Source organism: Arachis hypogaea, chromosome 20 (assembly GCF_003086295.3).
Source record: "Arachis hypogaea cultivar Tifrunner chromosome 20, arahy.Tifrunner.gnm2.J5K5, whole genome shotgun sequence".
Classification (NCBI taxonomy): Eukaryota; Viridiplantae; Streptophyta; class Magnoliopsida; order Fabales; family Fabaceae; genus Arachis; species Arachis hypogaea.
Genome location: NC_092055.1, coordinates 141,586,320 through 141,604,976, shown reverse-complemented (window position 1 = coordinate 141,604,976; position 18,657 = coordinate 141,586,320). Strand labels below are relative to the sequence as shown.

General features: G+C 31.4%; 2 protein-coding genes across 6 annotated transcripts; both read right to left on the bottom strand.

Annotated features, from left to right (window-relative positions):
• Nucleotides 1–1,200: 1,200 nt before the first annotated feature.
• Nucleotides 1,201–7,291, bottom strand: LOC112782310 (protein FAR-RED ELONGATED HYPOCOTYL 3). 5 transcript variants are annotated; one of them, XM_025824654.3, is made up of 9 exons: nucleotides 7,105–7,283; nucleotides 2,929–5,144; nucleotides 2,773–2,844; nucleotides 2,487–2,558; nucleotides 2,123–2,182; nucleotides 1,977–2,045; nucleotides 1,860–1,904; nucleotides 1,651–1,760; nucleotides 1,201–1,547 (listed from the first exon to the last, which is right to left on the bottom strand). In XM_025824654.3, the coding sequence occupies exons 2-8, from the start codon at nucleotides 5,095–5,097 to the stop codon at nucleotides 1,704–1,706; spliced, it is 2,544 nt and encodes an 847-aa protein (XP_025680439.1). In that variant the 5' UTR covers nucleotides 5,098–5,144; nucleotides 7,105–7,283; the 3' UTR covers nucleotides 1,201–1,547; nucleotides 1,651–1,703. The 5 variants fall into 5 exon arrangements, with proteins under 5 accessions (XP_025680439.1, XP_072085503.1, XP_072085504.1 ...); XM_072229402.1 differs by having other exon boundaries at nucleotides 2,929–5,479; nucleotides 7,105–7,270; XM_072229403.1 differs by having other exon boundaries at nucleotides 1,263–1,547; nucleotides 2,788–2,844; nucleotides 2,929–5,134; nucleotides 7,105–7,291.
• Nucleotides 7,292–8,986: 1,695 nt separating this feature from the next.
• LOC112783543 (ABSCISIC ACID-INSENSITIVE 5-like protein 2) lies at nucleotides 8,987–13,585 on the bottom strand. The gene is made up of 4 exons (XM_025826526.3): nucleotides 13,310–13,585; nucleotides 11,304–12,194; nucleotides 11,117–11,188; nucleotides 8,987–9,485 (listed from the first exon to the last, which is right to left on the bottom strand). The coding sequence occupies exons 2-4, from the start codon at nucleotides 12,108–12,110 to the stop codon at nucleotides 9,402–9,404; spliced, it is 963 nt and encodes a 320-aa protein (XP_025682311.1). The 5' UTR covers nucleotides 12,111–12,194; nucleotides 13,310–13,585; the 3' UTR covers nucleotides 8,987–9,401.
• Between the last annotated feature and the right edge of the window lie 5,072 nt (nucleotides 13,586–18,657).

The following is an 18,657-nucleotide window of genomic DNA, read 5'->3' as shown; positions in this document are numbered from 1 at the left end:
ATCCTATCAGCGAAATTGCATTGTTTCTTAATTATGCAGGCTCATCTTGCAAAATTGAATTCCTTACGAAATTGGAGATATAAAATACATGAAAATGTAATTATTTTTACTATCACTCTAGGAAATATAATTTTTTTTATTTAGATAAAAAATCCTAAATTTCCCTTAATATTATAGAGTCAAAACCTAAATTGTAGGTACAAAGAGAAGTCCTAATAGCATTATATTGATTATAATTATATTATGTAGACATTAAAATTAGTTATTAATATAAAATATATATTAAAATATAAATATATTTTAAAAATAAATTAAATTATATATATATATATATATTTATATAAATATATTAGTAACTAATTTTAATGTACGAATAACATTTTGAAAAAAATTTAAGTATATCGAGGAACATTAGTGTTCCAATTATTTTAACCGTTGATTTCAATTAATATATATTATATATATTTTTTATAATTTAGATCAGAGATTAAAACAACTGGTATTTTCGGTACACCTAAAATTCTTCCTAACATTTTTAGCATTACATATAGTGCCTAGTTCCAACTTCCGAGTGTGCCAGCCCACATCCCACAAACCCCCATCCAAGTCAATGCGACAATTATTGTTAACAATAGCATAGCACTTCTCTTGTTAGAGGCAGAGTGCATGCTAATGACAGTGACCAGTGCCCACAAACTCTTCTTTTTTTTTTCGGATCGATGTGGAATAAGTTGAGGTTTCTTATGTTCACATTGAATCGAAGATTATTGGTTCATGGAAAATGCAGACATGCAGTTCTCTTGATTGGTTCATGGATGTTGGAAGTCCAAAATTCCATTGAATTGAATAGTCAACCACTTATTAGCTGTACCCAACTCTCCTTCTAAAAGTAAAACCTTGTGAATTGTGTGAATATTGAATGCATAGTCACTCTCTAGGCTTACACGGAAACTTTATATAATATGTAAATACACAACTTATAAAATAACATGGTACCAATAATGTAAAGATAATATTATAAATAGTTAAATAAATTTGACATATTTGACTCAATTTTCTAATAGTTTATAATATCATCTTTACATGAAAAGATCTTCATAAAAATATCTACCTACAAATAATAATAATACGAGAAATGAACACCTAATTTGATTTATGCCCATACTCACATAAATGCTATCTTTAACTTAAAAAAGAGACATGATTCCTAACCTGAATTCCTTATTGTTTCTTCCACAAAACACAAGGCAGAGAGGAACGTGTGCAGGGGAAAAAAAAAAAATAAATCATAAATAAGCAACATTTACTCTTTTGAAGTAATGGAAAAATAAGAAAGCATGCTAAGTAACAAGCACTTTCCAAATTGTAATTTTTCCAGGTAGCCTAAGTTATTATAATACAACAATCTCTATCCAGCATTATTAACTTAACATATATTTATATTACAAAATACTGGATTTGGAAATTCCCCATTTTAACTTGAACCGTGAATGATGTATTCCGTTATCTACACCAAGATAAGCATCCAAAAGTCCTTGTTTCCCAGCCTATCAATATAAAACATTTCAATCACTGATTGAACTGTTAATACTCAACAATATATTCATTTAACCGTAAAAATAATGGGTTTGGCATTAATACGTCAACTACCTTCATGTTCTTGTTTTTGGTCAACTCAACTACATCTAAAAGGATATCAGCAGTCATGCATGCCTCGACGGATCCTCATGCAACTGTGCTGCTCTTACATTCGGATCATCCTGCCACGAGAACCATCATGATATTTTTCTTCAGAAATAAAATAAATAATAAATAAGGATAGCTCTTTTCTAAAACTGAGTTTCAAATTACATACTAACCCGGATGCCATATGTGAAACCTGTTCGCAAAAAATCCAATTGCGCCTGCAAGTTTAGACCATATAAGAACCAAACCTCCTTAAGAAAAAAAATTTATCCTTGGCAAAATAGCCTTACCAGATTTGGCATGCCCTGGTGCGCACTATAATAACCGTCGTGACTTGTTGGTATTGAACTTATTGGTCCCTGTGAAGATATATAAATTATTTAGTAGTCAAAATAATTATTTAACAGAACTCAATCAAAATTTCCTCTATACACACCAGTCCCTGAAGAGTCTGCTGATTCCCGTAAAAATCATCTCGCGGTCCCATTAAGTTCAACTAATCCATCAAATAAAGCAAAGCTTTAGTTAAACATCCACATACAAAATTAAATGAAATCAAACAAACTGTATAGTTTCCTGACTGATGGAATATATGAGAACAGTTTCAATGCTTTGATAGTATAAAGCAATTTTACAGTTTATTTACCATAGTGTTTAGTTATTCACACTGATTTGATAGTTTCTTGAAATTTTATCGGTTGGCAAAGTAAAATTCAAAATTACTATGCACTGTTCGGAGCAAATAAATCAAATCCTGTTGCATAATAAAACATGAGAATTATGGAGTATCGTATTCATACCATTCCCTGCACCTGTTGTTGTGTGCCGTAATAGCCATCAAGGGTTACTGCAGCTCTTGTGCTGAACTTGTCCTGCAAAAGAAGATTCCTTTTAGCTTTAAGAGCAATTTGCTTCAAGCAAATATATACATTATCCATATAACTAAGTTGGAGTTCCAAAGAAATATTTCATAAGATTTTCCCTCAACGCAAACATTTCAAATCCCAGTTCGCAAAACACAACCTATATTTCCTTAACAGCGTAGTATAACAGTAAATAAGATCACACAATTTGAGAGAGACTAACAGCGGGAGGACAAACCATTTGTTGCATGTTGTCAATTGCTCCAACAGTCAACACTTCAGCCTCGGCATTCACCTGCAAATCAAAGGAGAGATCAACAAATGAAAAAAAATAATTATATAAAATCAAGATGTTGCAGTACAGTTATTAACGACAGACCTTTTTCTTTTTAGCTGGATTTTTCTTTTTGTTTGATTTGCCCATATTTCTACTTTGGGTATCTTCTTCAGTAGAAAGCTGAGCATGAGTGACTGATGTACCAACTTCCATGGGACTCTTGCCAGAATTATTAACGCTCACACAACTTTTTTGTGCTTCGTGCAGTGCATGGACTGCAATACTGTAACTCTCTTGTGAAAGAGATCCCTCTTCACTCAGTTTAAATGCTCGCTGACATAAATCATTGTATCGTTGCACCCTTGCCAGCATATGTTCAGACTCTTCTCCCATTATATTCCGGACCTTTGCGTCTTTGGTCCAGCGTTTCAAAATATAATGGGATGGGATTGCAGAATGGCCAGAATATTGCAGAACAATCAATATGTGTCGACAAAGATAGCCTCTATATTCAAATAAACGACATATACAAGACCATTCTGATTTTACTTGATTCACCACAACAAAGAAGTCCTTATTTGATTGCATGTCGTGAACCCTATGAATAATAGTGGTCTCATCTTGTCTGTCAGCTTTAGGATGACAAGCAACTGCACCAACAACCTCAGCTTGAATCTTCTTGAATACAGCATGCGTGTAAACCCCTGCGACACTCTTCTCCAACGGTGAAGGTGTTTTCAATGTTGCTACTTTATTCCAGGTATCAGAATCTGCTTTGGCTTCCTCTTCGTACCTGTCTTGCAAGATTGCTTCATACAATTTAACAAAATCTTGCACAGAGGTCTTCTTGTGAACATATTTGTCAAAGTAATAATTTACACTTTCGGATCGTTGGACAGTAGACATACCACCTAAGAAAACATCCCTCATGAATGTTGGTGCCCACAACTTACGATCTTCATATAGTGACTGCATGCATTCATCCTCTCGAAGTTCAAACCTATCAACAATTTTCCACCATCTCTTCTCAAAGTCATCACTGGTCAATGACCTGTATATGCATTTTTCAAATTTTGCCAAAAACTTCTCATGTTTTTTAATTACATGAGCCATATTTTCAGATATCTTACCCACAATATGCCATAAAGAGACACAATGACAAGCACTAGGGAATATATCTGCAATAACTGACTTCAAAGTCTTGTCATGTTCAGTAATCATCACTTTTGGAACTTGACCACCAACTCCTTTCAGCCACATCCGCATCAGCCAAGAAAAAGTTGTGGGACTTTCATCTGATATTAAGGCACACCCCAGTAGTATAAATTGATAGTGCTGGTTCACTCCAACAAAAAGTGCAAGAGGCATCTTATATTTGTTTCTAACATAGGTGGTATCAAATGACACTACATCACAAAAGTTGGTATAGTCATGCCTACTTTTAGCATCAATCCATAGAATATTTTTCAGTCTTTGATCATCATCAATATCAACTGCATAAAAGAAGTTAGAGTTCATATTTTGCATCTGTACAAAAAAATCCAGCATGAGTTTAGCGTCTCCTGATTCAAGGCTCAAATTCCGTCCTTTATCAAATGGATTCTTTTCATTCTTGAGACCAACCACAGTCTTGTATTCAGCAAACTGTCTGGCCATTGCAGCATACATTCTTCTTGTTTGTTCACTGACTGCTTGGGCTGGTAAAAGCTCATGATTATGCTCCTTCACAAAACTGTGTATAACCCATTTTCCATCATGTTTTCTTTTCACGTGCATACTTGCTTTACAGTCAGTCTTGGAACAAGATCTTCGACCGGTTGAATTTTCAGAATCTGGCTTGCTCTGTCTTGCACGTGGTCGATTGAACGATTTGTCATATTCTCGTTTTGTTCCGTACCTAGAACAAGCAAACTTTGCGTCTATGAATTCTCTTGATGTTTTGGAGCGTCGGCTATTCTGTATTGCAGTGTTGAATCCCATTGAACGAGCATATTCTTGGTAGAATGAATAAGCCTCCCCATGAGACTCAAATTCCATGCCAGAAAGTGGCTCAAGATTAGTATCTTCCTTGAATATTACCATATCAAGTGTGGGCGAATTCAAATCACCACCATTTAGAGCTTGTAACTCCATACCAGGATCAACCATATTTCTCCCCTCCATAGCTCCATTATTCAATTTTTCTTCACCATCCAATATGTTATCAATTGTAGCTGTTTCTTCATCCTCTTTATCATGTTCACCAGAAGGTAACCTAAGGTCTATATCCATGTTCAGAACAGCTTTCTTCTTGATGATATGAAGGGTACTGAAAAATTCTAGCACATATAAATCATGTCAAGCCATCAGCAAGATCCAGTTCAATTTTCTTAATAAATTCATTGTCTAATCAGATCATGAGAAGAAATTTCAACTTTCAAACAACTTGAGGGGAAAACAAGTAAGATCCTGCTAGTGTTTAGGGATAAGTCAGGCAACCTTTGTTTAAGATAACTGACAGTATAAGGGTATAACCTGAACATAACTAGCAGACTATCATATATAATAGGAATCTGTTAAAAAAATCTGCAACCCTAACCGGTAACCAATGCTCTTATTTTGGAAGTCGGTAGCTTGACAATTTAGAAGGGTCCAAAAATATCCAATTAATATCCTGCATACAGGCAAATGGCTGCTGTTACAGAAGCCATGTAATTTGTTCTTCAGTTTCATAACATGAACAGAAGAAAGACTCAACATTTAATATCCTGATTAGACAAGGAGGTCCTCTAATAAGAGAGATAAAAAAGGAAAAATATAATTACAAAAGCTACCACCCCTCTACTTCTATGTTAGAAATCATTAAGATAACCATCAGCTCTAGACCAAAAATATATGACAAATCACCTAATCTTGTTCCACATTAACTGCTAAGCTATAAACGTTTCATTAGAAATGTGCCATGCTCAAAAGAAAAAGAGGTGATATACAAATGTGTCTGCTTCATGATAGTGGTACACACTACATTCTTAATGATATTGTCAACAGATGTCCATGGCACCTAAGCATGTTCCTACATCCTACTCTATGGCATTGACGTTGTGACCATAGGAACAACTTCCCAATTGGTTTGTGATGTCAATTTTCAAATTGACACACAATCTGGAAGTGGATTTTGGTCCATTTGATCTCCCTTTTCATCACCAAACCCAATAGTTAAATAACATCTTTATTTGACCACAAATCAAAGCAGTAAAATGGTACTTTACTTAGTTTTAATTTAATTTAGTTTTCTTTTTAACAGAAAAGTCATTTCATGTTTTACTGTAAACTCTCAAGAAGTTGGATTTGCAGCAAACTTGGATATGATGATTAAAACTTGTGGATACAAGTACGGGAAAACAATGCCTACAGTTACTAGCCAGCTTGTGCTACTTTGTTTATTTTAAAAAGTGAAATAACATAATAGACTTAGGAAAAAGACATTCCATGAGAAGTCATAACACGCCAATGAAATGGGTTAGACATTCCAGATTTCCAGCTTAAAGATGAGAAACAGCTCATGCAGCAAACTTACAGATTAATTTGGATTAAGAATTAGCCATTTAATTCCAATGGTTTGACCCACAGATAACAACCATCTGTTAGTATTCATTAAAGTCAATGAGTCTAGTGGTGCAAAGAGTCATATCTCTGAAACTTGTTAATCATCATATCATATCGGAACAGACCAACTCTCCAAAATCTTTCGTATACAAAACATCCCTAGAACATTTTAGATTAAGAAAAGAACACTGTCAGTATCAACACAATTTAGACTCCTCCACATTCCTTTGTGCCACAAGTCAAATAGGATAACCTCCAAACATTATAAGGTCCAAACCAATAGCTAATTTTTAACTGTGAGTCTTTTTTTAATCCGACTCTCTATTTAACATTATAAACAAACTACAACTAATAAATTCACCTCCTTTATGAGCACACTTCAACCCAACAACGTGTCATCAACAAAAACCATTAGTTACCCTTCTAACATTATACACACTGCCTGACTGCCACCACCTCATAAACTGTACCAAACTTGCACCAAAAAATACAAACTTCCGAACCCAAATTCTAGCTCACAGTGCACTGAATTTGAAGTCTTACATCTATCTAGTAAGTTAAAGAATAGCACAAGAACCTAAAAGCATTGTATAAAGCATAAAAGACAGAACAAGAGCAATTCAAACAGAGTTACACAAAAAAAGAATCAGAGAGAGGGAGAGGGGGGTTAGGGTGTGTGGAAATTGAAGGTACCTGAGAGAAAGAAGAGAGACTGATGATCTGAAACAGAAAGGGATGAAAGAAGGTGAAAGTGAGAGAGAGAGAGAGGAGGGAGAGTCAGGTTCACGCGAGGGGCATGAGCGAGTGGAAGAAGAACAATCCCCAAATGCGTGAGGCTTTAGGGTTTCAAAGACAACTCGCGTTCCTTCTTTAACCAATTCGACTCTTCTATAACACTTCCCTCTCTCACCGCTCTCGTCGCACGTGTCGCGCGTGCCCCTTACCCTCTTTTTTTTTTTTTTTTATTATTATTCTTATTATGATTTCCCGCTATAAAGCTCATAAGTGTCCCAAAATTTTTAATTTTAATTTTAATATGCAGTTAATATAAAAAGAGTTCATTCACAAATAATTATTTTTTAATTCATTACTTAAATAATCTTGTGAAACTTTTATTTTAGATTTAAATTATAATTTATTTTACTTGTATACATAGTTAATATAAAAGGATTTGTAGTACTAACAATTATTTTTTAAATTTATTACTTAAATAATCTCACAAAACTTTTATTTTTAGATTTAATTTTAGTTTTATCGTCACAATCAATGTAATTTATGGCACAAATCATTGTTTTTCGAATTTATTACTTAGATAATTATTTAAATAATTATATGACTTTTTTTTATAAAAGAAGTGTAAAAGGCAAAATTAAACTTTACTTTTTAAATAAATAATTTTCTGTGAGAACTAGACTATTTAACTTTGTGATGATGTTACATCATTTGTGTAATAGGTAGGCTCTCTGATTAATCTTAAATTACTAATTTTTTTAGGAGTTGGATTTTTAGCGAAAAAATCTACTATTGCAATTTTGGTAGTTATTACTATTTAGTTTTTAAGAATAAAAATGGGATGGGCTTTTACAAACCCGTTACCTATCCATATTTCATAGGGACGTATTTGAGTTTCTTCTCAATTTATATAATAGGTTGATCATGTTTATGTTTCTGAAATTAAGCCCATCCTAATTTTCTCTCCTCTCTTACACTGCGTTTGTTTACAATTACAAGTACAAAGTACTGTCATCAAAACACAAAAATATAAAATTAATATATTTTATGTCTATTTTAATAGAAAACATAATTTATTTTTTATTTTATTATTTTTATTAATTTTTTATAATTATATTTTTTTTCTAAAATTTTTTAAATAAAAAATAAAAATAAATTAAATTTTTATAATTTATTTTAATTTATTACCAAACAAAATCCAAGACATTAATTTATGTTTCTATATCTTTTGTGCCTTATTTTTAATGTCTTGTCATCTTCTCAAAACCAAATACAACCCTATAGAATTGAGATTGGCTTAAAAAGGATAACGGTCCCACTATATTACCAACAGCATATTTACCAACTTCTACCAACTCTTATTTATAATTGTATTTTATTTATAATTGTGTTTTATAGAAGTGTCTTCATGGATGTGTCTAATAAAAATATCATTTTTATGGCGGTGTTTAATAGAAATGTCTTTATAGATATATTTTCTGGATGTGTCTCTTTATATATGTATTTAAAATATAATAATTAATTATTGTTAGCCGGCAGATAATTTATTGTTACCCTATACTTTTCCAAAAGATAAATAATAAATTTCAAGACTTTAGAAAGTTCGGAAACTTATGAGAAAGATAACTTTCTGGGTTTAAAAAGAGGTTCACAAACTTCTTTTTGTCTGATTTCACTCTCAATTATTTACCTTTTAATATTTTGTTTGTATCAAAGAATTTGGATAGCTGTAAAATAATTATAATGTAAGTAAATCAGATTGTAAAACAAAAGTAAAGCTATCTTAAAACATTAACACTAAAAGACAGATTTACTTGGAAGGAGAGAGTATTGCATTTACATAGAAATAATAAAAACCTTTTTTGTTATTTGGTTGGTATTTTAACTTTGCTACTCAATCTTAACATTCATAATAAAAATAAAAGATTGTGAAGTTCAATTTACAAAGCTCTAAGCTGCTTGCTACTAAGAGAGTCACAAAGTCTCAACAACTAGTTCTTTTCACATTCTCTATTTTTACTCATTAGCATCACAATTTTCACATGTTAGAGATAACTTATCTTTCAGAGCTTGACACTTTTCCTCCCCCCATTGCCACCACCGCCGCCGCCGCCGCCGCCGCCCCGCCACCCCCACCCCCTCTTTTTTCCCCCTTTTTATTTAAACTGTTATCAAGAAAGGCAACCTAAAGCACCAACTAATACAACAGCTTTGGTGCCTTTGATTGACTACCCTGCCTCCACTTACAGGTACAGATGTCAGAACGAGGCAGATGATGTTCGGCGAATCTGATATCGAGGTTGGGGTGGTGGGGGTGCACTAGACAACAGGTTCTCTAGTTCCTGCATGTTTAGGACAAAAGTTAGTGGGCTAGTTGAAAATGGACAAGGAACTACAAATGTAACAAGATTAAGACAGCAGCATGAATGTAACATAAACAAGATTTCTGTGTGTATTGGGACAGCAGCATGAAGAATTTGTAATCTACAAGTAGAACCTTTAATAATCTTCCTACCAATTACTTGCATTAAAAAAAAAAATTATTGAAGAAATCTTCTTATACCTCTGCAAAGAAGAGCAGCCTTAAAGGCTTAGTTCAATTATGTGCAGTAACAACTTATGTGTATGCCGTGCAGCAGAAGTAAATGTCATTTTTTGGATAAAACATTAAGTGAATAATTTTAGCCCACAGAAAAAATAAATTAAGAAATCAAGTTTCTTTCACAGAGAGAAGATTGCTATCTAATTCAAGTATAATGAAGAGATGCATCATTCAAGAGTACACAAATGCAAATCTTTGAAGGAAGCAAGAGAGCTTAGAGAAGCCTTTTCCATGAATAAGAACAGGAATTGGAAGATAATAGATTTTAACAATTCAACTTCAGCTAAGAGTTATTTCCAGATACGTAGGGCACAGATCTTCTAAGTTCAATATTGTGTGAGGGAGTTGACCTGAAATGACAAATACAAGGAAAAATGCAATTGCTGAGCCACTTCCCTGAACCGGTGAGGCCTTTTATTTATTTACTTATTTATTTGTTTATTTCATATAAGGCATTTCCTCAATTCTCTCTACTCATGTCTTCCCAGCCAGATTAGAGAACTAGCAGCTCTCTATATGTAATGAATTTTTCCTTTTAAAGCACAACATTAATAAACCAGAGATTTCTAAAATATCAATCATATCTGTCTGCAACCCACTTCACTAATCAGTGTTCTAATAGGCTAATAGCCATAAAAGTGTTAAAATAACATATTTTTGTTTCTTTTGGATTACATTAAGGGTGCATTGGGAGCTCGCAATGGAGATCTGGTGGGGCAATCAAGTTCCCAACATCACCATCCAACCAAATCTTTTGACTAGGTTGGTTCAATGCCAAATTGCACTACAGCACTACTGGCTCAAGTAATGAAATTACTCGTCAAACCATGTAATAAATGATGCTGTTTGTTGCATTGCACTTTGACTTGTAAGGAATACACATGCATCAGATAGTTGAGGAATACACTTTTCAAATTTCATGGTCAATAACTCTAAGATTTTACTCACAATTAGAAAACAATGAAATAGTATGTCAAGACCTTGTAATAAGATTTTAAGTTTAGAGAGAATTAATAATGAAGAAGAAATATAGATTGCTCATATCTTATCTTGAATATTAAGAATTGATATTATCAATCAGAAAATAACACCATACATTCAGCGCTTAAAATTATAAGTCTAGGAGGGCAGCGCCGAGCACATCACTCCCACCTAATAGGACGTGGGTTGGGGAAGTGTACTCGGCTTACCACCACAAGTAGATAGGATGTTTCTTGGATTTGAACCCGTAACTTCTAGGTCACGGCATAGCAATCTTACCATCGTGCTAAGTCTCACTATCATATTCATCACTTGAGAGTAACAGGGGACTAGGGAAGTGGGAGCGGGGATTGAAACAAAGTAAAAAAGAACTTCAAAGATGAATCTAACCTTCCGTTTCCTCAGCTTTTCATTTTCCTCTTCCAGGCGCGACACCTTATTCTCTAATTCCGTTGTGTAAGCCTATTTAGTCATCAAGGTGAAGAAATTTTATTAAGGGAAAAGCTAAACATAGAAAAGGAACTTCATATTATATCACATCAATATGACACATAGTTCAAAGAAAGAGAAAGGTAACCTGCTTCCTTGCTCTAGATCGGGCAGCAGATTCCCGATTCTTGATCATCCTCTTCTGCCTCCTTTCCACCGTCTTCTCCAATATGTCCTCCGGTGTGCCCCTTTTCCTCCCATGTATCTTCGTATCGGACAAGCTTCCCATCAAAGGTGAAGGCATTGCCACCTGACCATCAGCATATGGAACATCCAAAGCAGCACCAGCCCCCATGTGCAATGGCTGTGCTATGTTCTGGCCAGCCATATACATCCCCATTAAACTTTGCTGAGGATGCTGATACTGTGGTTGTGCATATTGCATCATTGGACCTTGTGGAGGGAATGGTGGTGCTGTTAAATTAGAATCAGCAACAGCTAAAGGACCAGCACTTTTAGTATTACCCGATGCTTCAGGGACAATCCCGACCCCTGCTTTCGCCAAGAAAGCCTCCAAGGTCATCTCTCCCAATGTAGCTTGTCTGTCTCGAGGCTTCTTCTCGTTGTTATCTTTATGTTGCTGGATATCTCTCCATACCTCATCAACTGTCTTCTTGCCAAGCGCACTAGTTATCGATAGACTAGCTTGATGCTGCAGCGCAGCTTGATTAGCTTGTGTTGTGCGGTCAATTTCCATACCTATAGACTGGTTGGCCTCAGCAGTCCATACATTTTTTAGAAGCTCATCAAGGTTCATACTAGCTAGGGGTTTTCCTAAGTCACCTAATTGATTCTGAACCTCATCGAGCGTAAGACTGTACATTGAGTTTTGCCGTGCCAAAGGCTGAAGCTGTGCATGTTTACCATTACTTTCACCACCACCTTGAGACCCCATAGTATGGATCCCCCAGTAACCAAATATCAATGATAAAAGTTCACTTCATATTTCATAAACCGAACATGCTCACAAAATCCAAGCCTGAGAAACATTTAGCAATGGCATTTGTGAGGAGATCAGCATAAAGTTCATATGATCTGTAGTAACCAAAAGCCTTTTGCATGCAATCTAACAGAAGGCAAATAAGTAACTTGTGTTTGTTGTAACCTTATAATTCTTCCATTTTAATTAGATGGACAAAAAAATGAAACAAAAGTATTGAATCCATAGACATGCACGGCTAAAGCAACAATATTCCTTAACCATCTTAAATTCTAAATGCACAATTAATTTTACACGATTTTCTCCATTTATTAGTACAACATAAATTTCCTGTTTTCCCTCTTAACGAAATGTATAAAACCAATTTGAAAAAAGAAATTAATGAAACAATTAAAACACAGAAAGATTAACATAATTAACTACAAAACTAAACCATTAACTTGAAAATTATGAATAATAACTTCAAAGTTATCACTCTCATTCTCAGAAGCAAAACATAAAAATTTTTTCCAGAAAAACAAATATTAAAAAAAAAAGAATCAACAATCTTGATCCATTGCATGCAGGCAGGCACAAAGATGCAGCAACATCAACAAAATTAAATTTGAAACCCTAAACCCCATATTTCCCTTTCAAAAACCACAAAACAAAAAGTCCCTGGGAAATTCATTCCAAAAACCCTTTGGTCAGAATATCAGGCCCCAATTCCACACAACAGTTAAAACTGAGAAAAATTCATTTTTAAAACAAATTAGAAAAAGGTACAGAAGATAAACAAACACATTCAATTATTTTTTCTTACAGGATCATCAGAAACACGAGATTAACCCCAAAAAGAAGTATTCACAATATTTGAAACACAGGATTTTCAGTAAACAAACTGAAAAAAACAGAGAAGTAAAACAGAGAGAAACGTCATTTGCATGCAAGGAATTCAGAGTGAGCGCCGAAAAAGGAGAAAAATTCAGCTAAACAGGGCAACGAGATCAGCATAGAATTGGTTTCTCGAATGCAATGATGACATTCAGAAAATTAAAATAAATTACAACAATTAAGAAGAAGAACAAAAGAGTGAGTCTTAAGACATATCAATGTTTTGTTAAAAGGTGAAAAAATAAAAAAATAAAAAAGAGAAAGAGAATAATGGAAAGTACCTGGTTACGAAACACCGATCTGAGAGTGAGTAAGTGAGTGAAGAGAAACAATGGGTTTTGGGAGAAAGATTGCAGAAAATAAATTATAAAAAAAAAAAAAAACTTAAGTGTGAGAATGAAGAGAATCGAGTGTGTGTAATAAAAGTGGTGTGGTCGGAGGAAAGGAATGACAATACCCAGGTTGGTGAGAGAGAGAAGTGAAGAGAGATAACCAAATGGCAAATTCTGCATTTCCTTGCAATTTTAAATATTCTCTCCTCCAAATGGCAAAACTTTAATTTCCTTGCATTATTATATGTTTTTATCTGATGTAATAAAAGACTTTCATTCTACATTTTTTTTTTTCTGAAAATTAAGAGTCAGACTCGAACTCGAAAAACTGCAGGTGAGAATGGAAAAATTATGCCATTTTGAGGCATTGCTAGTTGAGAGTTTCATCCTGCATTTCATTTCACTTTTTTATTCCATATAATATTGTATTAATATGCTAAATTTATTATTTAATTATCAATATCAATATCTATATCTATATTATATATAATCTATACAGTGTATATTGAAAATAATAATGATACATAGTAAATAAAATTTATCACTTTTTGTTAATAATTAACTAATTTTAAATATTATAAACTAAATTCTACATTTTAAATTTTAATAATATAAAAAAATAAAAAAATCTTTTAAAATAAAAATATTAATAAAATAATATTTTAGTCACCTTTAAATTTATAATATTTATTGTACATGTAACGGTTTAATAATATTGATTTTCATTTTAAATTTCTAATAATTTAAAAATGCATGTCATCCTATGACAAATGTCACATCTCGTCATTGTATCATTTTAACTATTTTATGTCTTTAAAATACATTTTAATAATATAATAATAAATTATTTTAAATTTTAATATATTATTACATTAAAAATATAAAAATTATTTTTTCAATTAACTTTAAGTAAAATATTTTTCATTACATCTTCAAATATCTTTTGACATATATTAACAACATCATATATAAAATAGGTTTATATACCATTTTTTATAATATGTTTTATTATATATATTTCATAAAAAAATATTTTTAACTGTTATTTTCAAGACTTAAACTAAGATCTCTTGTTTAAGTTATAACTTAAAAAAAAAGTTAAAATCAACTTACAATCTTAAAAAAATTATTTTTATTTGTACGTACATTTAATAAATAAAAGTAAATGAATAAACACCTTAATACTTGTTTATATATTAGTATATATAAAAGCTTTGGTCGGATTGTGATGTATTTATTTATTGAACGAAATTCAAAATAAGTGGTTCAATGAATCTGTGCTAGTTGAATGAAGGAGTACATTCATCTAATGACAAAAGACGAGGTTTGCTGGACAAGTTATTAAGCATGATCATACATGTTATCTAAATTGTTGGTAGCTAGGGAGTACATGAACTGCACCAGAACTTGTAGCTCCGCCATGGCTGGAAGATGATCCGGTTCATGAAACAAAGTTTGTGCCATTTGAGCAGACGCTAAGTGAGCATAGCAAAATAGGAGCAACTGCACTAATGAGTTAAGTTAAAAAAAATCTATTCTGTTTCTTGTAAAAAAAATATGAAGTCATCATGATCATATATATGAATGTGGTTAGAATAAATAACTATTTGAGTATGTAATAATAATTAAATATCATATTTTCTAAAGTATTTTAGGTATTAATACAACATATATTGATTAATAGAATAGATATATAGCAGATATTTAATAATAATAGATGATTATAAGATTATACTACAAAAAATAAAAAAAAGGATAACATGGAAGTTAGGAAAAAATTTATAGTATACTTGTTGATATGGCAGTTGTGGTCCTCTAGCAGCTGTTGAAAGTTTAGAAAAAGAAAATGAACCATTATTATTCATACACAAAAAATTTTTACACATGTAGTTAAGTTAATTAAATAATCATATAAAATGTAATACTTACACATAAGAAAGAGAATGTACTAATTCTTGCAAAGCATCAACAGAAAACCTAATTTTATTATGCAAAATTTGGTAATGAGTAGAGCGAATTGTCCCCTGTATCAATATTAAAATAAAAATACAAAAAAATGTTACAACTTTTAGTTGTCAATAACAATTCCTGCACCAAAAAAAGAAGTTACAATAGAAAATCAATTTTCACAATTTATTTTTGCATATTCTGGTATACAAGAGACTGACCTGGTGGAACATTATTATCTGAAGCATTGTCCATAAAGAACCTAGTGTGATGGTTCTTCTGAGCAACAATAAAAGTGAATTTGGGAGACCAACTCCCATCAAGATATTTGCATGCCTAAACAGTGAGAGTTATTCAATTTTAATGGAATTCCATTTTATTTTATAAAAATGCTACCTTGATACTATTACACTAACAATCAACTACCATATTTTGTGTATATACATGTATTATTTCATAAATTTTTACTGTGGATTTTGGATTCCAATATAAATGACTGATTTAACAGCTGGTATTGTTACACACAATATAATTATTTTGAGCAATATAATTAAGATTATACACCAGAGTACTTGAAGAGTACCTAAAGAGTACCTAATTAACAAGATAAAATACTATTTAATATATAAGTTTAATTATATCAGTGACTCCGTCTCTAAATATAACATTTGCAAAATATAAGTTTAGACCTATGTAAAGTACATTAATCAATTTGACAACATTACTTAAAAAACAAAACACAACAGATTAATATTCTAAAAATTTGTAAATCATTATTAGGACTAATCCAATGTATAAATTCTCATTTTACTAATAATACCTGAAAATTATAATTTGTTCAAGCTTTCTCTTCCGAAAGATAGAACAAGCAACTCCTTAAAAAGAACACAACAATAGTAACATACATGAATCAAGACTTCAAATCTCTTCAACCTCAAACAAATGCTATTATTAGATAACACGCACCTAATGATACCATTATCTTCATCACTGAAAAGAACAGGCTGATATAAAGACTGAATAATCTCAACTCTTGGTTGTTGAGTATGAACTGCGGTTCTATAGCAGATAGCGGGACATTGAAGGAATTTTAATATACATATTAGTACTCATATTATTTCGTACTATATTAGTACTCATATTATTTCGTAAAGATACAGAATTTTAGTATTCATTATTTTAAAAACTAATAATTAAAAGATATAATTTTAATTTTTAATTTAACAAATTATTTTTAAAAATCCCTATGTAATGTCTTTTTCAAAAAACGATTCCTATGTAATATTTTACTTTGTCAATTTTAAAAAATATTAAGTTGTAACAACCAATTTATACTTAAACCAACCTAATTTTACAAAAAAAATGGATAATTTTTAAGTCCAAATCAACAAATTTATTTACAAAATCACATAAGTAATATCTTTTTTATATATAAAATTATTAGAATTAATATAAAAAATATAAATATATTTTTGACTTTCTATTTTATTAGTACTCTATATATATTTATTTAGTTAAAATCTATTATTTATATAAATTTTATATTAAGTATACAAAAGTAAATACCATTTAAAAAAATATTGAATTTATTTATACTATAATATCATTCATGAAATATTCAAAATTTTAAAAATTAGTTTTATATTTAAATTCAAAATATATTAAATAAAAGACAAAAAAATTAAATTCGATATGTCTCACTATTTATGTCGCATAAAACTCTTGTCAATCGGATCTTGTATTAGATTTTGACATATACATATAAAGTATAAAATTAGAACACATCAACTTTTTTATTAATACATAAACAATTTTTGTAAATTACATTTGTAAATAAATAATGAGTTGTAGTTTTATGTATATGAATATTTGATATTAGGTAATGATAATTTTAACTTTATTCTATCCTAAATATCAAAATAAAAAATCAAATAGTAAGAAATGAGCATGTAACATAAAAAAAATTATCATATGTATGACCATTTTAAATTCTTATTGTATTTTTTTCGGAGCATTAAACTAAAAGTAGTAACTTAAATAAGTTTAGAGATAAAAATACTGTATTGATCTCATTGGTTTTAAAAGAATCCAAAAAATTATCAGCACTATTTAGAGACAAAAATACTGTATTAATCTCATGAAGAATGTTCATAAGGAAACTTCTCTTGGCATTATTAAGTACATATTCTACTTTTGAAACAATTAAATTCATACTTGAACTAACTCTTCACACTTTCTATAAACATAGTTTAAAAAAAAATCTGTTACAAATTGATACATTTAGAAAAAAATTGTAAAAAATAAAGTATAAATTAAAATAATACGCTTTTTCATAAGATAAATCACTATAGTTGAGAATGCAAATTTCTTTCTCTAAATTAAAAATATATTTGGACTTTCACTTTATTTTTCTTTTAGTTGGAAAGTAAATTTTTTTTACCAAAGAAATCATAAGAGTTAAAAGTTTTGCTCTTTTAATTGTTGTAACCTCTTGTTCCATCGTGTTAATTATGAAGGGTGGACACTTATCAAGTAGCTAGACATGTACTAGTTACATTTTATATATTAATAGATAAGTAGATTCTAACATGAATATTATGTTATATTGCATGTGATTAATGATATTGTGTTTTACAATATTATATGATGAAATTATATCTCAAAAAATCTTAGACTCTACCAATAGTTCTTCAATGTTTACCTATATATACAGAAAAGAAAATGAATTCTCTCGATTATAAAATATGATATTTCATTGTACATCTTTTAAGTAAAATTAAGAGTGTTAGAAACAAGAGATTAAATTAGATAAAGGATTTGTATATTATTGAGTGTGTTCTCTATTCAATTTATGTGAAATGATACAATATAGAAGGATATATATAGGTGCTAAGAGAATCGAAATAATAAAGACGTAATCTCTTATAATAAATATTCAGGTATACTAAATAATACTAATTGATCCTAATTATATTCTAACATCCCCCCTCAAACTCAAGTGACAACTCGAGTTTGAAACTTATTTAAAACAATGAAATAAAGAGAAAAAAATTGCATAAATTGATAAAACGGGTGCAGACGGTACTGCCGAAAGGAAGCGCAGACGGAACTGCCACTTGTCTAAAGGAAGCGCAGACAGAACTGCCGCTATATGAAGGAAGTGCAAACAGAACTGCCAGAAAGAAACGCAGATGGAACTGCCACAAGGAAACACAGACGAAACGCAGACGGAACTGTCACGAGAAAACGCAGACGGAACTGTCACGAGAGAACACAAACGGAACTGTCACGAGAGAACGCAGATGGAACTGTCACGAGAGAAGGCAGATGGAACTACCACGAGAGAACGC